The 23,134-nt window shown below is 37.3% G+C and overlaps 1 protein-coding gene across 1 annotated transcript in view; it reads left to right on the top strand.

The window, feature by feature from the left end:
• RFC1 (replication factor C subunit 1) overlaps positions 1 to 23,134 on the top strand; it is a 45,450-nt gene that overhangs the window by 14,081 nt on the left and 8,235 nt on the right. The window contains exons 5-19 of the mRNA XM_064449304.1: positions 9,337 to 9,569; positions 10,281 to 10,355; positions 12,121 to 12,198; positions 13,091 to 13,178; positions 13,273 to 13,565; positions 14,686 to 14,793; positions 15,301 to 15,480; positions 15,797 to 15,901; positions 17,062 to 17,458; positions 18,403 to 18,512; positions 20,086 to 20,200; positions 20,659 to 20,747; positions 21,764 to 21,901; positions 22,327 to 22,422; positions 22,600 to 22,698. Coding sequence (XP_064305374.1) covers positions 9,337 to 9,569; positions 10,281 to 10,355; positions 12,121 to 12,198; positions 13,091 to 13,178; positions 13,273 to 13,565; positions 14,686 to 14,793; positions 15,301 to 15,480; positions 15,797 to 15,901; positions 17,062 to 17,458; positions 18,403 to 18,512; positions 20,086 to 20,200; positions 20,659 to 20,747; positions 21,764 to 21,901; positions 22,327 to 22,422; positions 22,600 to 22,698 — 2,204 coding nt within the window. The remainder of the gene's footprint in view (positions 1 to 9,336; positions 9,570 to 10,280; positions 10,356 to 12,120; positions 12,199 to 13,090; positions 13,179 to 13,272; positions 13,566 to 14,685; positions 14,794 to 15,300; positions 15,481 to 15,796; positions 15,902 to 17,061; positions 17,459 to 18,402; positions 18,513 to 20,085; positions 20,201 to 20,658; positions 20,748 to 21,763; positions 21,902 to 22,326; positions 22,423 to 22,599; positions 22,699 to 23,134) is intronic.

The raw sequence follows: 23,134 nt of genomic DNA, 5'->3' as shown, positions 1-23,134 counted from the left end.
TGGTAGAAACTGAGTAGGTTTGTAGGTTGCTGGAAGACTGTTCCTTGAGAGCTTAGAAGACAGGAAGAGAAGAATAGCTTGTGAATGTGCTTGCTGAATATAGACTCTCTTAATATAGAGAATACTGGGGGTGTGTGTGTGTGGTGTGTGGAACAACAACAACAAAAAACCCCAAACACCAGAAAAAAGTCAGTTAAGTACTGGTGGCCAAAAACCAGTCCCCACATCCAAACACTGGTTCAGATGAGCAACAGATTTTCAGTGAATAAGCGTGTTTTACATGGAAACATTTCATGGGAGAGTGAAAAAATTGTCACTGTTACTTCCTGGGCAATACTGTATATACTTATGGAAATTGCTATACTTATGCAAAAATGCATATGATAAATAGCATTCTGTGTACCAGCTTTCCTCCAAAGTGTTTCCTGAAAGGTCAGTTGAGAATATGTAGTTGGATTGTAAGGGAGTTTGACTTGAAATGCACTTGAGGAATGAGAGTATAGGTTCTGGCAGAAATCCTACGAAGAAACAGGGACTAGTGGTGCAGAGGACGATGTGAAAGGTATTTAGGAGTCAGCCTCATTAAAATTGATTTAGTAGAAGTTGATAATACCAACAGTGCGACATAAGGGTCCTGTAATGGTAAATGTGCTGTTGTATTCAAACATAAGTGGTGAGAGGAGTGTTGCATAAATACAGTAAATGTATGCTACTATCTGGAGTTGAACAGGCAAGTAAGTGGAAAACAGAGGTGTGGATGTAATAAAATATAATATTTTTAATAGACATGATCTTTTTTCTTGTCTCTGCAGAATCTAGAATTACAGCAACATTGAGAAATAAATGTGTTAACTTTAAAAATGAATGGGATTTATTTATCAGAAGACAGTGATTACTTTAGGATTACTTTGTCAGCCTGTATTTCAAATGTGGCAGGACATGAAATAAATTCATTACAGTTTAATCTCTGTAACAATGGTTGTTAGATTTTAAGTTTTTAATAATGGGCCTGTTGTAGCACTTACTTTTAGAAGTACATGGTAATTTTTTACTACTTTTTGGAGGTATGTTAAAAGATGTTCTGGTCAAGTAGCTGGCTAGCTGTAGTACTGTGCTGTTCACTTGATATGTTTGGATTGCAAAATGATTGTTTTAATTGTCAATTTATTTTGAGGAAACCTTCTGGAAAATAATTTTCATAGATCCTTCGTGCTTGTTCCTTCTTTTAAAAATGGCTTCTGTGTAAAAGCTATTGGTTCTGTAGGCTGCTTTTGATATTTTAAAGCCCAAACTATTTTTTAATCTGTTTAGAAAAGGAAACAGGTTTCTTTTCAAATGGATTTTTTTTTTTTCGTAGAACTGTTTAGTGTTTGGGTTGTTAATGTGTATTGATATTAATGGGAAATATAATGGCATGAAGTACCGCTCTATTTAAAAGAAAACACCCCAAACTTCAGGCCTGTAGCAGACTGGATGCGTGAGCCTCTTAAATAGACGCATCGGTAGCTCCATGTGCTGTTACTTTACATTATAATTTCAGAGAGTTAACACTCTTTAATCCTTTTCTTTCCCTGAAAAGCAGTATGAAGTGAATTCTCCTTTTCCTGAATAGCTGGATGCAGAAGTTACCTTGGATAAGTGTAGTAAATGTATCTTAAGTCAAGGAACTGAGATGGTATCCTTAACCCAGTGTTAATTTGATTGCCTGATAGTTCTGTGGAGATAACCTGTTCTTGTAAGTGTTATACTCTTCCATGACTGCAACAAGCACTTTTATTGGGTTTTCTTTCCCTTTACTGTTTCAGTTGAATTTTTGTACCCTTTTAACGGTACAGTGAAAAAATGGAACGTCCTCGCTGTGAACTAGCAGTGAATTGCATGTATGCAGGCTGTTTTTTTCTTTTATTAGAGAAATACAGAGAAATACGCACACATTGTAAATATATTAAGTACCATGAGTGTTTACATTTTGCATTTCTTGGACATACAATGTAGTTGTATGTCTTCAGTGTTGTCTGCCTCATTTTTGATGTTGTGCATCTGTGTTATTTTCCAACTGCGCCCTGACTATTTTTCTCATGCTGGCACTTTGGCTCCTTATGGCATTAGTGTAGTGAAAATCAAGTAGTATGTTCTGCTGGCTATTCATGTGCACATCGGAGCAAGGTGACATTAATGGTCGTGACACTGTAGGTGGTACAGGGTAGTAGAAACTGAGATCTCAAAAGGAGAGCATTTAGAGTAGTACCATGGAAATTGTAGTGTAGGGAACAGCCTTTTTATTTTCAATTAATGTCTCTCTTCCATCTCCAACATGACTTATGAACCCAGCTGAAGATTAGGTATATTAAATTTTTAATACTTAAACAGATTTTAATGTTTTTAGTCCTGTAAGTGCAAATGAATCTTACTTCTCTGCTGTGTGTCCTACATAAGACAGCACATTTTTAAGGTAGGACCTAAGAACATAACACAGAGGTAGTACTTATAAAGTACTTATGAAGTAAGGTAAAACTTTATAAAAATACTGACTCGTGCAGGTTATTTCTGTTTATGAAGTTGCTCTGCCATTGAAAAAAGCAACGCATTGTTCTTTACAACATCAGTAATTCATATACTGGTATTGTAGGCATTTAAGAGTTATGGATACAAATAACTTATTTGCAGGTAACTTTGGTTTTTTTACTTTTTTTTAATAGCAGTTATGGTTCAGAGTTCACATTAATTTATTGGGGCTTTTTTAATGGTATAGGTATTATGTGGTGCACCTATAATGTTATTTGCTCTGTAGTTTTTCAACAGTCAAAAAGGTAAGATGTAGGAGTTAGGGTTTTTTTGGTGTGTTGTGTTTTTTTTTTACAGGTTTCTTTTAGGTTTTTAATTATTTTGACAAAGATTGTGAAAATGGATGCTGGATTTTTGCACTTACTAAAGACCAGTGTTTTCAGAAGATAAAAAGTAGAATTTCAGAAGTTCTTGAGGTTCACGTTGTTTGCTGTAGAGGCTGTCTCTTTGTTTTTTCCAATACTTGCACAAAAGACCTTTGCTTAGAAATACTATTAACTTATTGTAACCATTCAGGATATTGCATTTAAATGATGTTTAAATGAAATTGCTAGTTCCCAGTTTCCTGAACAAACTTTCTGTGACTGTCATACTTAAATTTGTTAAATTTATTTGTTTTAAATTTTTGTGGGACCAGGGAATGAAGCATAGTACCTGTTAAAAATACTCTCTCCTTTGGACCTTCTGGTGCAGCAATTCAGTACTGACTTTTTTCAGTTCCTTTGTAGTGACTATTACTGTGTTGACTGCTAATAGTTTTTTGGAATTACACTATTAGGCATTAAAGTTGCAATTTTCCACATATAAAGCTATTTTTAAGGCCGTTCTTATTGAGCTGCTTGAGTAACTGGGCTTGACTCAGTTAATGTGCTGGGGATTAGTTTAAAATGTAAATGTAAAAGAGGACCTTTTTTTTTTTTTTTTTTTTGGCTAGACTAGTTCATTTTGTCTGAAACAGAACACTCTGTCCTGAGTGGTTCAGTAAGCTGAGCCGCCTGAGCTGCAGCTGGAAAAAAAAGAATGTGTTTATACTTGCCTGGATTATTTTCAAGTTACTTTTTTTTCCTGTTTCCTAATTATTCAGTTGACATTACTGAATATCCCTATCATGCAAGTAACTTACGGCAATTAAACTAGAACATGAAGTTTCATTGCACGGTGGGGATTCAGATCTGCAGCTGTGAAATAATAAAGCTGCTATTATGGTAAAAGTAACCGGTTCAAGTGAATAAAACTCTCTTTAATAAACTGGAAAGAGTTAATGGACCAATAACTTCTCATTGCATGCCAAGGTAGTACACACAGAAGTTTCTATGGCAAGTGTGAGTATTTCATTTGGAAGGAGTTGCAAAATTGATGGTTTTGCAGATGAATATAATTTACTTCAGCTTACAGATATTCAGCCTGCTCATATATTTAAATGGTCCTAAAACTTCTTTCTAAAGATATTTTTAAAAGGTAACTATACATATTTGACTAACAGTTTTCTTTGGTATGTACTTGACAGAAAGGTATCACAGGCTATGTAGTTTGGCACTGAAGTGTATAATTATAATTAGATGTGGCAGTTACTGCATTAAGGTCTTGGATCCCAGAACCTTTTTCCTCAAAGTGAAAAATATGACGGAGGCAAGTTCTTGAAATTATCTTTAATAACTGGAAAATCCATATTGTAAATTGATTTCAGGGAAGTAAAGCTGGAATGGTTCTGGTAAGCTTTATATTTTTATAACAGCTTGGAACCTTGACATGTCAATATAGGAAAAGTGCTAACAATTATGGTTTAAAGTACATGTTTGTAGACATCTAAAATCAATTAGCTTGTTGAGAAATGACATTAAAAAATCTAAATGACTGTACAGACCAGTTTTTTTTAAAATGTAGGTTGCAACTAGGTTTTTAAATGATGAGGAAGATATGAAAGAAAATGCAGTTTGCTAGTCACACATAGCATCTGTTCTTTTTGGAAAGAGTTACAGGGGTTGAGTATTAATAAACTTGATGGCTTTTTTGAGAAGTGGTGGATATCTTAAAGATAATCTTTTTAAAGATTTACTTTAAGCAGAAGATGGATACAAAACTTAGTCCTACCAACTGTTGGGACTGTTGAGTACTGATCAGTGCATATTTAAAATAATCAAAACCTGATACAGTGACTTCTTTTCATACAAACATTATTTTCTCTACCCTCTGTTTTAGCTTGGACTGTTCCTCTAGACTGCAAGTTCTTTAGGACAGGAGTTGTTTTAAGTACTTGTGCAGATGTGGTGCCATTGAAACTGAAGAATGTCCAGAATATTGTAATTTTATACAAGTAATGTAGATTTAATTACTTTTGGGTAAGATCTAGTCCTTTAGCTCTGTTACAAACACCACTTTAATATGCATGTATCATAATAAGTTAGTTATTATTTAACCTGTAGATGCCCTGCCTATATTTTTAGTTCTTTTTATAATATCATAGTAAGAGGTTGTCTCTGCCTTAAAAATTTTGCATTCTAAACAGGAAGCAGGGACATATATTCTGTACTGATGAAGAGCTCAACAGTACAGAAATAATAGATGAAGATGAATAAAATACATTGTTCTGAAGGCCACCTGAGGGTCTCTGCTATGCTGCTTGTCACCATTGTCCCTTCCTGCAATAGATTGCTCCCTTTTTAGATTGGCTGATGTCATTCCTGAATCTGAGCCTTTTAAAATTATCTAATTTAAACAAATTGTTTAGAGCAGCCTAGATAGTTTTGATAGACCTCAGTTAGGGAACAACCATAGATGTTGCTCTGTAATCCGCAGGTGAAACCCTGTTGAGAAGGGGTGAGGTTAGGGAAGAGGAAGAGCAATAATAGTTACAGGTGGGCTGCAGGTGTTAGTTTATTAACCTAATTGTGCTACTGCAAGAACAGCATATAAAATGAAAGCCAGATGTGCTTTAATGTCATGGAATAGTTCTTAAAACCCCCAGGATTTAAGTTGCTAGGGAAGTTTGTCCTTGTACATTGCCTGGCATAATAGGTCCCTGCTTTATGTGTAGTGTTTGCATCCAAGATAATTAATAGCAATCTCCTCCTGGTTGTCATGCCTGTCTGTTCCATTAATTGCATGATTAGCTTTCTCTTTGTTGCATCTACTTAATTTCCAGAAAACTCAACTAGAATACATGGTCTTGACTTGTGTGTGTGATTCAGAGCTAATCCTGAAAAAATCCAGATGAGTATGCTCAGGGTATTCTTTCATGGTATAGCATATATATAAAAAAAATCTGTCGATGTAAATGGGAAATACTATTCTCGGAGTAGTCTTGTTGCACTATGCAAAGATTTTGCAACATAGAAGTGATCTAGTTGATGATAAAATTGATTCCTGTTTCTTCCTTTGTGAAGTCCCTGCCCCTGGGTAAGGCTATCTCAATGGTTCACCTAGCAATTGCTGTAAGAACGCAATTAATCTGCAATTTTTGTAAGCTAGTGTCTGAGTTTTCACTTTTATTTTCCCACAAATTATTGGCTTGCTTGTGTGAGAGAGAATACCTCTCTCCTTTTAGAGGTCATATGCTGAGAAAAGCTGACCTGAACAGTCTTACAGCAATACTAGGTCTCTCTTAATATTTTTGAAGTTGTAAAATAAGTCACCTTCATGCTTGTAAGGAAACTGAAAGTGTACAACTGATAAACTTTGTTCAGGTCTGTGGCAGTAGGCACGTGTGAGCAGTTTGTTTCAAAGAAGAAGTCTCCAGGTTTTACTGAAAAAGTTGATGTTCTTAAGTACTTGAAGTAAGGGGAGTGCCTGGAGATGAGGCAAATTTGTGATGTGCTTATGAATTTACTGAACCTGGGATGAAAATGTAGCCTGAGTATCTGTCCCTTAAAGCATCTTTTGAAACCCACTTAATAGAATTGGGGTGGTTTTGTTTCCTAATGACTACTTTCATGTTCTTATTCTGCCTTTTCTTTATTTACATTTATAGATGACTGTTCATAAGTGCTGTGAGTCTCTTGTCCTTTAGCCACCACTTGCAGTCAATAAATGCGTGTAATCCTGTTGTTTCTAGGAACGACATAATTAAAGCAAAGCTCTCATTACTGGTAATACTTAGTACTGCCATCATAAATGACTCAAATCCACATTCTTTTTAATTAAAACCTAATTATATTTACTCTGTTTTTTTTCTACTCAAGAGAAAGCAATATCCTGTTGTTTTTTGTTGTTAGTCAAATGGTTACAAATGAATAATGAAAAAAATCAATATTGCACACAGATCTGATAACAATAGTGATGGGTAAAGATTCCTTTCTAGTGTGGAACGGTCCTCAGCTTAAGAAAAGCTGAGAGTGGTGGAGCAGAGTAGGATTTGTATCTTCTTTCCAAGACAAATAAATGTAATTACATCTATGTTAACTCTTGAGTTTTAGTAGTAGGTTCATTTTACCTCTGCAAATGTATTTTCTTGTTAAACTGAAAAATTTAAAAGAAGCCAAAAAACTTCTGAAGTTTGAGACAAGCAGTCTCCTATGCAGACCTTAAACTATTGTAAATTAAGAGCCTAAAGCATGTAGTGTCCAAATCTCCCAGATATGTAATCACAGAATGGTCGGGGTTGGAAGGGACCTCTGGAGATCATCTTGTCCAACCCCCCTGCTTGAGCAGGCACACCCAGAGCAGGGGGCACAGGAATGCGTCCAGGTGGGTTTTGAATGCCTCCAGGGAAGGAGACTCCACACCCTCCCTGCGCAGCCTGTTCCACTGCTCATGGCGGTAAGAGATTACTGCTGCCTGGGGAAAATAAATCATGTTGAGAATAGTAAAGCTTTTGGCTTTGTGGTAAAATGTGCTGCTGTCAACTACGGGCCTGGGCTTGAGTTTTCTCTTCCATATATTGCTTTTTGAATTGAATTGACTAAAATGCTACTTGGTCATAGATAATTTTTTATTTTTAGGCATTCTTGATTTAACTACTGAAACAATTTCCTCCCTTACAGGTGTATGTCTGTTTTGTTTTTCTCTGAACTTTCTCTCCCAGGAATAGTCAGGAATATCCCTTTGTACCTGCTGTATTCTGCTTAGTAAATGTTCAGCAGCAGAAAGTTCCAGCTGATGCCTAAAAAACTCTTGTTACTACCATCTATTGAGAAAAGGTGAAATAAAAAATAGTTTCCCTCCATCTTTGTCTAATATAATAGAAATTATAGTTGACAGACATATGACATCATCTAAACTTAGGGAAGAGATTAAGAAAACAAATTTTTGTATGAAAAGAAAAATGGGAGCTTAAATGAGAGGTGACTGGAAATTGAATGTATTTTTGTGATAAACCTGTCAATTTAAGTTCAATTATAAAACAGATGTTTAGAACATTATTTGTTTATGATACGTTGAGGGGAGTGTCTGAAATATCTCTATTTTGGGAAAAGTAAAACCAGACTTCAGTTAGAGGCATGCAAATGAGGTGGCCTCTGTTTCTGTTCCTCTCCTCTTTGTGCTTTATTCTTTCTGTGTCTAATGTTGATTTTTGGGATTTTTCCTGCAGTTAGCTTCTTGGTCCTTGCACACTGAGCTTTTAAAAGATTTCACAAAGAAAGTGCTTTTATCACTGGTCACAAAGTTTGTCTGGTGATGTTTGTCTTCTGTGCTGTCATATTAGTCTAATCATTTGTCAGTGATATCTGTAGGTTTTTGTATGCTTCAGTGATAGCGTTTCATTTGTATAACTGTCAGTAAGATTTCATGACATGACACAAAACTCTTTGAAGTCCTTGGTAATCTTTTTATGTTGATTGATTGTCTGAAGTGTTTGGGTCCAGAATGAATAAATGGCCATCATACCCTCTTTCTCTTTTTCATTGCTGGGAAGACCATGCCCTGGCTGTTATAGAAGAGTCCTAAAAGGAAAGATTGAGTTTTTGTTCAGTGGTCTGTGGGGTAGTTCTTTATGAGACTGTGTATGCCATTTTCCTCCTCCTTTTAAATTAAAAAACTATTTTGTATGCTGACCTCTTGTCTGATTCCTGTGTTCTGTGAAATGACTGCATTTCTTTGAGGTGGTTTTGACTGTACTGGAAGGAGAGTGTGTTTCAGCACAGAAATGTGGAGGGTGTAGAGTAGCTTATAGAATCTCTTAACTAAAATGAAAAAAAAAAAATGGTGTTAACGTGTTTCTTAAAATTTCATAAGCTGTGAGTGGTACTTCAAAAATAACTAGTAAGCTTATTTAAGAATCTTCTTGTAAATACAGTGTTCTAATATTTTCCCCTGGTTTATAGTGTAATATTGAGAGATTCTTAAGAATATACAAGTCTACAAAGCCTATATTAGCTGCTCTGTTAATGAATACTAAAAAGTCATAAAATAAATGTAGCTTTGTACTTCGCCTTTTATGTGAAGGAAGAGTTGTGCTGCTCAATTTGATTTAGCATTAATTAAGGAGGGGGTTGAAATTTCAGTGACTTACATTTTGTTTGTCATCTTCCCTGTGTAAGTAGGGAAGGCATTCTTTGTGAACTTCTCTAAATGAGAGGTAATATATGAACACAAGAAACAAACTTTGAGTCTTAATTTCAATACTTGATCTATTTAGACTTGAGCTATGCTATTAAAGGTGCTAAATACTATGTGTTATGCAACTCAGCCTTTCTTCAAATAACTTCTAAACACCTGCAATATTTTTTTTAGGATCTGAGTTGATGTAATTTGCCAGAATAGTTCTCTTGACTGTTCTATTATAAAAACTTGACTTCTGTGTACTAGAAGTAATAGAGTACTCTTCATGCTTAGATGAAGAAGATGACTTTGTCAATAAAAGAATTTCCCTGAAACCAAAGGAGAATGGGACATCAGCAATCGGTTATCCAGGAACAACTACAGTGATAAAAGAAGATGTAAAACCACAAGCTAAAAGCAAACCATTATCTCCAGTGAAACAGACTCCCACCTCAGCACTTGACTACTTTGGGACAAGTAGTGTCCAGCGATCAGAAAAGAAACTGGTAGCAAGCAAAAGGAAAGAAGTGAGTACTAGTGATGTTCCTTTAGACTGCTCATGTGTCTGATAGCAGATCAGAATGGCTGTCTTAATGACTGCAAGGAGGTACTTAACTGTTTGTCCTACTTAATGTTACTTTTTAATGACCAGTTGAGTATAACTTCAATTCTGATGATATGTGCAGGCATATCAAGTCCTCAAATGCAAGCTTAGAGTAGCATTTCCGTGTTTGAGAAGATAGCATAAAGTTGCTTCTTCTCAAGTGACTTTCCTTAAAATTAAGTAGTTTTCTGAGATTAGTGAGTGGATGGGATGGCTTACTGTTGGGGGCGGAGGGCAGGAGGGAGAGGAAGGAGGTTATTTTCCCAAGCTTTATGGCACACATATTCATAGAATAACAAGGCACCAAATAAAGTATGGAGGAAATTAAAAATTCACAATGTAGTTATTGACTTCTCTTTCAAGCAGGCCAATTGTGATAGCCTCAGAGATGTTCAGCATTGTTTGAAGAAATGAGATATTTATATTATACCATGTTTTTGTTTTGAATAGTAAAATCTCTTGAGAACAGCCTTGTTTAATAGTGTTTAGGTTAGAGAGCTAGGAATAAAATCCTGTATGTCTCATTTCCAGTCCTTTTCTAGAAGTATACAAAATTAATCTGTACATATTAAATTATTATAATTTACACAATATTGGGGAAACTGAACTCATGGTATTTTTTTCATAAATATAGCCTTCACAAAACAGAGACAGCACACTAGATGATGAGGCCATTGCTAGGCAACTGCAGCTTGAAGAAGATTCAGAGGTAAAAGCTCTACAAATTTGCTGCTGTGTGCCAAGAGCAGCTTGTTTAACTTAAAATTATTTTTCCTTAAGAAATTAAGATGGACTTTCCAGGTATGCTATAAATAAGTGTAATAAAATTAATCTGTATGCTAAAATCTTGCCCATATGTGCAAACATAGTCACGCGGTTATTTTTATGGGCATTATTTCAGTCATGTAAACAGAACATCTCAGTCTATTTTCTGTCTTTCCAGACTTCCTTTACCTGTGCAGTTGACGTGTCTGTAATCTTGCTTTTCACACAGAATTCACTTTCTGCTTCCTCATGTGTTTTGTTTTTTGGCCTTTCATGTGGGCTTTATTTTTTTTTCCTTCATTCCCTGGAGTGAAAAATTAAAAGCCATTGTCATCCATGATCTGTTTCACTTGTCGTCATCTGAGTTTTTCTCAGCTATAAGTCGAGAAAAGCGTGAATGACTGTTACGTGCATCTCCTAAACTTCCCTCTTTGAATCAGTGTGAATGATTCTCATATACTAGTAATATTGAGTATCTTTTGCAATAAATACATTGTACATGCAAAACTTGGTCTCATCCTTGACTCCCCCAGAGGTGTGATGAATCTAGCTTTAATCTATTAGAAAGTTAAACAACCTGTCAGGAAAAACAAGGTTGTGTCTTTCTTTTGAACTGACCATACCTATTACACTCTCACTGTCTATAAGTATCACCACAGGAGTGTACTTTATTTCAGGTGTATCTCTGCCTCTGTCTGGTTTGTATTTGGTAGTAGCTGCCATTCCCCTTTGTCACTGTACACAGGGAAGGTAGAGGCATTTCATCATTATGGGCGCACAAAAAAATGTCTGTGGCATACTGGTTTTATAAAAGTCATCTGTTTGAATCTTATAGGATGGCATGTTGGACTTCATGACAATTACGAAAGGATTTTTGTTGTTGTTTTGTTGAAACAATGGTCAATGTTTATTGGCAACAATATACACTCTTCAGGAATAAAAAAAAATGTTTTCCCCAAGGGGCCATATTGGGTAGGGAAGGTAACCCGATGATGAGTTACCACTGTTGATGTTACACTTATTTTGTTAGGTGAAATAAAAATGAAACCAACCTGGCTTTGTTTTTTTACAATTAATAACTAACTTTATGATTTCATGTATGTTATTTGTTCTTACTTTTTCTTCTGCCAAATAAAATCACTTGTCAGTAGAAATATTAAAAAGTTAAAGTATATTTATTTCCATAAAGTAAACAGAACTGGCAACAAGAGCTGGGCTAAGGGCAGTAGCTAAATTCTCCAAACTGCCAGAATGTTTTTCATATGATATGTTTCTAGCAGTAAATGAGAATAAAACATTCGTTATTGAGACACTTGTAATATTTAACAGACATTGTTCCTACTTGTCTTTTGGGACAGCTTTTGGAAGTTTTCTAAAGCCACCAGGCTGCATCTTGGTGCAAGCTGGTTGTTTTTGAGATCCTGCCTTCAGGTTTTGACTGTTTATTAAATAGAAAGGATACAGAAAAATAAAAAATATGAAGGGACAGAAAACCTTTGAAAAAAGATTATACAGGCTTATTAATGTTTCTAGTGCAACAAATCCAATCTCTGCTTTTCTCACTAGATGCACTTTTTCCAGTTATGTGCTGTGTTATTTTAGATAAACTTTTTGTCTTGAACAGCAAATGGTTTTAAAAAAATTATAGTAGAATCAAAACTTGAGACATGAGCTTAAAAATCTTTTTATCTCCCTCCACCCCCTTTCAGCTGGAGAGACAGCTACATGAAGATGAAGAATTTGCTAGAACGTTGGCCATGTTGGATGAAACACCACAGAAGAAAAAGGTTGAATTCTTTTTAAACCTCAGTTTTTAGCAATTGCATTGTTGAGAGTGTTCTTACTTAGACACCTAAGCTTTGTTTTGAGGCTTCCATACAAATGCATTACAAACAGTGAGAAAGTGTGTGCATGAAAATAGCATACTTTTTGTACTTTCCTCCTGGATTTTCCTCGCTCAGTAAATAGTGTCCTTCCTAATCAGAAGCAGGTATCATTGTGTCTTTGTGCTATCTGCTCCTGTTGAAACGGGATTTTAAGCTCTAGTTCTGAGTGAAGTGTGTTGCTGAAGAGAAACGCTTTAGATCAGCATAGCTCTGTGGTTTAGGAGGGCCAGATCAAGTAAAATGAGTCAATGGCACAAGTTGGTGAAACATGATGGGAGTAAAAGGAAGAGGAATACTCTCCTTGCTTTGAGAGAAGGGGCAAGCAGGGATCTTGGCAGTTCTGAGACTAATCCCAGTGGTGGGTATCTTCCCAGTTCTCATAGCTTGTGGTGTAAGGCACAGTAAAATATTTGCTAGGTCTGCTACAGAATACAGAATAGAAAATATTGCTGGGATTTGCTACATCAAGGCTCTTAGAATTTAGGATTGCTGGTTTGAGTATAGGAAGTATTAGTATTTCGAGCCTAATCTGTAAACCAGTTAGGCTCGAAGTTTACTGTAACCTGGAAGTTTGTCTGGCCTGTGACTTAAGGAATGATTATGTTCACAGCTGAGTGCAGAATTTGCTCATCTGCCTGCCTTTGATAGCTATTGTATTCTGATTAGCGACAGGGATCAGCTTTGTTAGATGTTATTCAGTTTGTTGTACTTAACAGTAGGGAAGCTTGGTGTTCGGGACTTAATGGTAACTCGGGACATGCATCTCTGACTTCTGCATTGTGTGTTTGTTTAGGCTCGGAAAGATTCAGGAGGAGAGCAAACAGTACTGAGCACCAAGAGCAGTCCTAACGTGACAAAAAGATATAAGCAGTTGGAAGGAGGTAGGATGTGGAATATAGAAACATTTCAGCAATTTATAGTATCAGTGAGATGCATTCTTACACGTGTGCGGTCCTCCCTCTGCCTCCTTTCAAGGGGAAGCAACAGACTCAACAGGTGAAGCCAAGAGTTACACTGCCAAGCAGCAAACTAAATCTGAACGTTCAAAAGGCTCTCGTTTATCCCCACAATCATCTGATGGTAAAATAGCAAGAGAGTTGACAGGTAAGACCACGCCGTTGAAACCCAGCTCTAAGCTTGTGTCTCTGAAACAAAAAGAAGAGACTGCTGAAAAGGAGAGAGGTTCAGCATCAAAAGAAAAAACTACTTCAGGGAAAGAAGAGAAGACAACACCAAAGAAGGAGAAAATTTCTCCCAAGAAGGCTGAGGTAGGATCTATCAAAATAAATTTAGTTGACTTGGTGGAGTTTGCAGGAAAATAGTTCTCATTTATTATTGTTTGTGTGTTACTTTTGTAGCTTGGTACTTTGAATCTTCTGGGCAATTTTTAAGAATTTGAATTCTGGTAAAGCTTTAAGTTCTAAGCAATTGTAAATATATAGGAAAAAAATTAGCTGGAAAAGCATAAATTAAATCTATGAAGGAACTGGGAGTTACTTAATGCTCAGTAAGGTATGCATATAAACTGCTAAGCCAGTTCAGTGCTTTTTCACATTTAACTTCCCTGAAAAAAAAACAAACGCAAAATGCACGACTTATTTAATGAAAGATTACGGTTTCTGTCTGCGTGGTGACCTTGTGGATCTATACTGGCATTGTTTTGGGGTTGTGGAGCATTTTGGTTTGGTTTTTTCCCCCCTCCCTCCCTAGTTTCCTGTTTATGAAGGATATTTTTTATGGTTGATACGTTATGTAGAAATAGAATTTAGTTTTCTCTTAACCGTCTGATTCAGTAACTGTAATTATTGAGCACACTGTCAGTTATTGGCAACCTTAAAACATCCTTTTTAATCATAAGGTACAAAATATCCAATTTTGACCCTTAAATAACAGTTGTAATTGGGAGGGAGAGCCTGCAACTGTAAAACTTGCTTCCAAAAATTTTTTACTGATTAAAAAGCTTAAATGTCTCTTAAAAGTAGAAATGCTACAAAGCAGACTTTATGTAAGCGTAGGTTTTGTGTATACCTGATCATCGCTCTGAAATGAAATAGGATGTGAATTTAAAGCAACGATTTATGAATTGAGCATGTACATGTGGAATACAGATGAATGTATAGAAACCTGACAATAAGCAAGGGGTACGTATTTTTTTTAAACTCTCAGATGAGTTTTTGAAATCTTTTTAAAAAGAACAGCAAAAAACACCTCAAAACACAAGCACCAAAACCAGAACAAGCTTCGGTATTGCATGTTAATCTGTTTAAAAACAAATGTTATAACTTAGTTTTCCTTTGGTGCATAAAAATATCTTAAACTGTGATGCTTGGGTTTATTTTGTTGTTTTTATATACGTAATAAGTGTATTAATCCCCCCCCACCCCCAAGTCTGTAAGTCCTGAGGACTCTGAAAAGAAGCGAATTAATTACCAAGCCTACCGAAGCTTCCTGAATCGTGAGGGTCCAAAAGCACTGGGTTCCAAAGAGATACCTCAGGTAAGTTTGGCTACAGCAAAATTCTATACGTAGAAGTGGAGTGTGTCATATTGTTCTAAGTGATCTAATAAGTATAAACTAAAATATTTAAAAGCTGATATTTTTTTCAAAAAGGAAGTATGTATTGGAAAAAGCAAAATTGTAATGCAAAACAGTGACTAAATGTAAGGAAATATACCAAGAAATTACGTTCAGTACTTGGTTTATGAAGTAATAATGATGAAAAATAGCTACTAGTCTTAAAGTTGAAGATTGCTGTTACTTATTTTACTGACATGCTATGCTTGAAGCACAGAGTTTTCCAAGGGCAGGTGAACAGTGTGTGAAGCTCTGTTGGTAGCTATTCCTTAATGGCTTTTGATATTCCAAAAATAAGCCTATGCTACCTAGCTAAATAATAGTTATAAAGTTTCATAGGGTACTTGACATAGTAGGGGGTTAAGGTGAAGAGGTATTTGGTAGAACTGCCTCCAGTAACGGAATTTTCTGCAATGCTCTGGTTGTCAGGGAGCTGAAAACTGCTTGGAGGGCCTGACATTCGTAATTACAGGCGTCCTGGAGTGTATTGAAAGAGATGATGCCAAGTCTCTGATAGAACGTTATGGAGGAAAAGTAACTGGCAATGTCAGCAAGAAGACAAACTATCTGGTTATGGGGCGAGACTGTGGCCAATCTAAATGTGAAAAGGTGAGCGTTCCTGTGCCTGAGCAAAGTAGGAATGAAACTGTGAATTGTTTGTTTCTAACTATTGATTTTCAGTATCTCTGCCAAAAAGAGGTAGTATTACCAATAAAGTGCATGTTAAAAAGGAAACGCTGCCTAATGTTCTAGGGCTTTGTTTTGTTTTTATTTATATGTATGCATATATGTATAGATATATATATTTTCAAAAACCCTTTTGTTGTTGTTGTGTTCCTAAACATAATCTTTACTGGAAAGCACTTTGAAGTGAATCATGTAACTCCTGACTTGATTTGACTTTTAATTTTTACTTTTGCTCCAGGCATCAACTTTAGGGACAAAAGTTATTGATGAGGATGGCCTGTTTGATCTTATTCGAACTATGCCAGGCAAAAAATCCAAATATGAGCTGGCAGCTGAAACAGAGGTATGTTATAAACTTAAGGGTGGTTTTTTGTGTTGTTGTGTTTTTTGTTGTTTTTTTTTGTTTTGGTTTGTTTTGGGTGTTTTTTTTTGTTTTTTTTTCTTTGCTTTGATTTTAATTGAAAGGCGTTTTGGTCTTCTGTTTCAGTAGCAGTAAGCCTATGATTGTCGGTTTGACCTTCTAGGTTAAAAGTATCGAAAGTGAATATTTTATATTTGTGTTTAAGGCTTCTGCTTGGGAGCTATAGGGGCTTTTCCCCACCTTTTGTTTTTATACTCTGAGATGATTCTGTATTTTAGGTACCGGGCTGAGAATGTAATTGCATCTCCTTAGATGGTTCCAGTTTTAAACTTTGAGTATATGTTTATTTTTGAAATAAGACAGGCCCAATATAAAATCGTACTGTACACATAGTTTACATATGGTTGTCCTATGTCTACACATAACAGATTTTTTTTTTTGATGTGGTACTTGAGCTAATAACATTACATTTCTTCAGGGAATACTGTGAAAACAGTAACGAGTCTTTTGTATGCAAATTTAAATTTAGTCTGTAGTGGCTGATAAAATGTTATTAATCTCCATTACTCTAGCATGTTGTGCATTCAGTGTAGATGTTGCTTTGGTACTTCTGATGTGGCTAGACATGAATTGTTGTGTGTAAAGATACTATTGGTGTCTTACGGAAAAGCAACTCTAAGCTTACTAACTAATGACTTCCACTCCCTTTGACTTGTTTTGGGTTGAACACGTTCTGGAAGCTTCACGGGTGTCTGGCCCATTTGTTCCAACCTTACAGTCTGACAATCTGACAGGCATCAGTTTAGCTTTTTTTCATTTACTTATTTATTTATTTTTAGTTTTTTTAAATGATGCATCAGGGAGTAAGGGGTTTCAGCCTTGTAAGGGGACTGCTCTTGAAATGACCAGAACATTTCCTGCCTCTTTTTTGTGGGTTGTGGTACAGAACCAGGTGGCATTGTGTTTGAGTGGTTTATTTTTCAGAGAGGAATATTTCTTTATCTGCTCTTGAAGTTTTTTTAATCAATACATAAGCTGTGTTACTTCTTTAGCACTCCTGTACATGTGTTTGAAGACATGTTTATTTACTAATTGGGTTTTTTGAAATTTCCCTTTAATTTTCTTACCTTTATTTTCCTAAGGCAAAGAAAGTGGAGTCAAGACCTAAAAGGACACCACAAAAAGCTGAAGCTGGAAAAAGGAATTTTAGCCCCTTCAAAAGGGAGGCTGATAATAAAAAATATAAGTCTACTCCTGAAAAAGGAGATACAGTCACATCTGTCAAGAAAGAAACCACAGCCGTTCGAAAGCTTATGGACTTTAAACAGCAGACTGTAGAGAAGAAAGAAGCTCCAAAACCAAAGGAGAACTTGGTTTCTGAGGTTAATGAAGATGGAACAGAGAGATTGCTATGGGTAGATAAATACAAGCCTGTGTCTTTTAAGGCAATAATTGGACAGCAGGGTGAGCAAAGCTGTGCCAATAAACTGCTCCGATGGCTCCGAAATTGGCACAAGAATACCTTGGAAGATGGACAAGGTGACCAGCACGGTTAACTTCTCTCTGTGTTCTTCTGTGCCAGTCACGCTGCTTGGTTCCCTGGACTGAGACAGGCTTTTGGGTTAGCAGCGTGACTCTAGAAATTGGGAATGAGGCTGCAGTTGGATGCGTTCTTAGCAGCAGTTGAGCCTTGAGTAGTGGTGCTTTTTTTTTTTTCCTTTTTTGTTGTTGAAGCAGCTGTTCACTTACCACCACTACCCTGTCATGTCCCACCTCCCTCACCCCCAAAAAACCCAACCCAAAACCAGAAAGGTGAACTGCATCTGAAGATATTTTTTTAAGTCTTGTGACAAACCAAAATAACCTACCAGTAATGTATGTAGAAATGGCCTCATATTCAGCTAGTGAATTCTTTCTCACCAAGAGGAATGTTGGCCAGTGCTAACCTGTTTGTACACATCGTGAAAATACATGATAGCAACATGTCTACATGGCTGCCATCATGCACAGGGAAGAGATGAATTTTTAGGGTCCTGGTTCTGCCTGACAAGTAGCCTGTGTCATGAGTAGTGTATCATCCTGTAGACAGTTTTTTCCTGTGATTAAAATAGTGTTTAAGCATCAGTGCTATTGTAGTGGGTAATGGGGTGGTTCTGTGTATGGGTTTGGTTTGGTTTGTGGGTTGTTTTAAGTTTGTTTGTTGTTTTTTATTTTTTAATAATGTGGTGAGAAAATTGCAGAAGTGATTTTATTACATGAGGAACATTTTTGCTATTTTTCACTTTAGAATCACTGCAAGTCTTAAACTAAGAGGGTTTAAACAGTTTTTTCCCAGTTAGGATGCAGATGCGCATGGATTTTTCATATCTAGCCTTAAATGAGGAAAAACTCCAGTGATGCTTGATGCCTTTAAAGATTTACATGAAGTCTACAGTTTGTATTGTAATACATACCTAGGTAAAACCTGGAATCTTCTCTTATAGCAAAGACCAATAAAACTGGAGGCAAAGATGATGGTACTGGTTTTAAAGCAGCATTACTTTCTGGTCCACCTGGAGTTGGTAAAACTACTACAGCTTCTTTGGTTTGTAAGGTAAGTTCATACTAACAGTTGTTCCCAGCACTATTTGTTAGATATTGATGCTGTATGTAGATACAGCGTGCAGGTGGATATCCCCTAAATTAGCAGGGTCTGCTCCCAGCCTAATTCCACCAGCTCAGAACAGGGTTACAGGTGAAAATACGTAGATGTTTAGATACCTTTATCAGATCTGGGGCAAGAACGTCGCAATGGGTGTCTGAATTTTCCTGTTATATTGAGAGGAAGCATATTGGAAATGCTTTTCAAAAATTGTGAGCGTTCGGTGCTAGTTCTACAAGTGCTGAATAGTTGCACTACATTTAGTGGGAGCTGAATTCTAGCAAGCTTTTTTAAAGTTTCTGTACAGGCAGTCATGGTCTTTATATATCTAACAAAGAAGTCTTTCCCAGACTTACTATAAATTTAAATACTACTTTAGGATGAAAGAAGTTGACAGGGCTACACATCCATTTCTAAATATGAATTTAGAAATTAGTTTTTCCTAACTTACTGGAACACTGTGTCATGAGAATCGGCTGAGAACTCCATATTGTAGAAACACCATTAAAGCTAACTAACTAATCGTGGGGTTGTAACAAGTTACAGATTATTTTTGTTCTTCTTTGACTTGCAAGAAGAATGTGATACTACTAGCTTGGAACAGTTGAGAGCTATTGTCAGCTGTCTGATCTTTTTGCTGGGAAGGAGTGATTACTTACCTCAGTATCTGAGTTGTACAGAGAAACTGCCAGTCTCCCCCCGCTGTAGAGCTTTGCACCAGCAAGCTGATGCTACGCCCAAAACAAGACCTGCAGAGAAGCTGTATGTGCTGACTTCTGCTTACTTCTGCACTAGCGTGATCTTTCCTGCTTCTAGTTTCTAACCTAGCTTGCTCACAGCTGCTTCAGGTATCTGCAGAGCACTTTGCTGTACTCCACAGGAGCAGCCAACAAAACTGGGTTGTTCACACGGCAAGAACAAAGCTGTGTGCAGCTCACTGCTGTGCTGCAGCATGCCCCTGGCAGGGGAGTTTGCTGATAAAGGAGCAGCGGGGTTAAGCTCTCTCTGAGACTTGACAAGCAGCCCAGCCTCATTCTGAAGTGCTAGGACTGCTGGGGAGCTCATGTGCTTCCTGGCTGTTAAATAGTTAAAAGCTTGTCTTTTCCTTCAGCTTTCAGAGGGATCTGGCATGTTTCTTGTCCTTACTCTTTGGGCATAAGACTTTAATATGCAGCTGGAAATACCATGGAGCTTACCCAGCCTTGGCTCATAGTTCTGTTTCTATCCCTGGTGGCAGGTTCTGTTAATCCTTCAGAACTGAATCTGTGCCACTGACTTCCCCCCACCTCCATAAAAAATCTTCTTGAGAAAATGTGTTCTGTGTCTGGTTTATAAATATTTTTGGAGTGCTAGAGAAAAGGAGTATATGGAGAGAAAGGAATCAAAGCCACAATTTATATGTGACAGAGGTGTTCTAAGAGCTTTCTTCTGGAGCTCTGAAATATTGTTTCTAATTCTGAGTATCTGTATGCTCTTTCACTGATCTATGTTCTCATTTGTTGTGCGGTTTTTGTGTTTGGACTAGGAACTGGGGTATAGCTATGTGGAGCTGAATGCCAGTGACACTCGCAGTAAGAACAGTCTAAAGGAAGTAGTTGCTGAATCGCTTAACAACACCAGCATCAAAGACTTCTGTTCTGGTATGTCTATGGTTTGAAGGAGAATTTTTGTTGTGTTAACAGTCCAGTTACAGGAGGAACACAGCTTCCTTCTTACACAGTATTGTTAGGAATTTAACTTGCTGAACACATGGAGGGATCCAGCTCTAATAGGGATGGCTTCATTTAGTAAGCTGTTTTATTTCATCTTCACTTGTAGAATTAGGTCCTGCTATCAGTAGAATCAGTTGTTAATCTGCACAAACTACTCAAGAACTCTGCTGTTCTGTTGTATGGGGCTTGTTTCTTGGAAGATGACACGAGGTTATAGTCAGTTCTGTTCTGTGAATGTAGATTCATGTGATCAAGGGGTAGAGCAAGAGGTTCACCACCACCTCAGTTGTCTAGGATGAGCTTACTTAACGTATAAAGCATTGGGTAAAACTGAGCAAGACCCTATTTTATTCCCATCTCATTTTCTTGTCCATATTCATTTTCAGGCACATCCTCATCAGTTAGCGGGAAACATGTATTGATCATGGATGAAGTGGATGGTATGGCAGGCAATGAAGACAGAGGAGGGATTCAGGTGAAACTGCTATAGTTATTAGCTAATGCCATTGCTTAGAGTACATACCATATATAGTACAAAATATTTCAAGCCAGTCCACTGTCCTCAACCCACAGTCCATAAACCGTACTCTACAGAGACTTTCTATCTGACCTATTTCAGAAGTCTGTGTAAGAATTATGTGTTGGGGGAAGGGAAGATACTTCTGTAAAAGAAGCCTGGAGTGATGAACTTGGGTGTGTGCACTTTAGATGTTTATTCCTGGACAAGTGAATCTATCCTAAGGTCTCTGTAGCTGACATCTACCTGCAGTGGGAGGTTTGTAATTGGACTGGGACAGTTGTTCCCTTCGGTAGGCAGTAACACTGAATAAATAGCGTGGCAGAAGCAGTATTATTTTCCTTAGCAGCTCCAGTTTTAGCTTCTGAAGATTTCCTACAGTCATGTGCAATACTGTGACAGTAAATGGCATACAGATCTTTAGCTCAGATGTGGACACTTACATTGCAGGAATATGAAATTGAACTGAATTTCACCTTCATTAGGGCAGGCAGAGTTTGTTCTGGTAAGCCCAAATGCTGAAGCCTCAGGGTGGAGCTCTTTGGGTGGGGAAGAGCTGATCTCTTTACTTCCTGCTTCTTCTTTGTTTGTGGCAGGGTGCAGTCAGGAAGATGTGTGCTCCCTCTGGGCATAGGCCAGGTCAAACTGACCTTTGGAGAAATGAATCTAGTTCTGCAGGTGGACGGTTCTACTCTGGGCTAGCGATCTTCATTGCTTCATGCAGAACAGTCCAAACATGATTACTGGAAGTGGAAAGCGGAAGCGGGAGGACCACAGACTTATTGCGGCTGAGTAGAGCAGCAAATGAAAAAGTAGAAGAGGGGCTAGATTTTTCACTGTGCAGAAACAGTAGGAGGAGTTTTATAGACTTGCATCTGTCAAGGATCTGATTTAAGGCAGGGACTAATGCTGCTTGGTGTGACGTTTTATCATTCTCTGAGGTATCTAATGTAATTGTTGTGTTTAAATCACAGGAGTTGATTGGTTTGATAAGACACACAAAGATACCCATCATCTGTATGTGTAACGATCGCAACCATCCTAAAATTCGTTCCTTGGTCCACTACTGTTTTGATCTCCGTTTTCAGAGACCTCGTCTAGAACAGATTAAGGTAAGGTGGCTGTGGCTGTGTGGGCTGCACTGAACTACCATCAGTAACTTCTGTCTTCATGAGGAAGAATTCATACAGAATTGGAAACACCACTTAAAACTTCATGGATCACCTCATTGAGTTACTCTGCTTTTCGAAATGGGTTGTCTGAGGTTTTTCTTCCCAAAGAATGAAGTATCCCAAAGCCTTTCAGATTTAGAAGTCTATATCCAAATATTTTTTTTAAAATGGTCATGAGCTTTTTCTTTTTTACACCAATGACAATGGACGACATGTTTATGAGAGAAAATTTAAATTATACATGCTTAAAAAAAAACCCTAGAAAAATACAGTAATGCTCTTTCATAGATGTGTCAATGTGTTCTGTAGGGGGAAGAATTTACAGGAATTCTCTAGTGACAGTTTCTCAATTGTGTGCATTACAGGGTGCCATGATGTCTATTGCCTTTAAAGAAGGTTTAAAAATTCCACCACCTGCTATGCAAGAGATAATTCTGGCAGCAAATCAGGACATCAGACAGGTCAGTGCCAGTCCAGCATCAGTGTCTGTTCAGAGAGCCTGTCATGTACATGCCCTTGACTTCAATAAAGTATTTGAACAGTGTTGTTATTTTCATGTATAGAGATGAGGCTGTTTTCTGCTTGAGTCTTCCACTTAAATGCTGTTATGCTACCAGATTGTCAATTTTGTTCTTTAGGTTTTACATAATCTTAATATGTGGTGTGCAAAAGATAAATCATTAACTTATGATGAGGCTAAAATGGATGGCAGCAGAGCCAAAAAGGATATCAAACTGGTAAGTGTAAAATACTGGATGGGCTTTTACTGTCATACTGCTAGATTTTTCTAATCTTGGACTATTTATGTTCAGTTACATGTGAACACATTTCTTTGGCATTTGAGCTGCACAAAATCTGTGTGCGGTTTCAAACAAGCTTTAATGTGCCACCAAGTTGTTCCCCTGTACTCGTCACTGGTGAGGCCCCACCTTGAATACTGTGTTTGGTTTTGGGCCCCTCAGTATAAGAAGGACATTGAGGGGCTAGAACGTGTCCAAAGAAGGGCAATGAAGCTGGTGAAGGGTCTAGAGCCACAAGTCTTATGAGGAGTGGCTGAGGGGACTGGGGGTGTTTAGGCTGAAGAGAAGGCTGAGGGGAGACCTTATCGCTCTCTACAACTACCTGAAAGGAGGTTGTAGCGAGGTGGGGGTTGGTCTCTTCACCCAAGTTGTT

Source organism: Phalacrocorax carbo, chromosome 4, assembly GCF_963921805.1.
Source record: "Phalacrocorax carbo chromosome 4, bPhaCar2.1, whole genome shotgun sequence".
In the NCBI taxonomy this organism is placed as follows: Eukaryota; Metazoa; Chordata; class Aves; order Suliformes; family Phalacrocoracidae; genus Phalacrocorax; species Phalacrocorax carbo.
This window is presented reverse-complemented; position numbering and strand designations above follow the sequence as displayed.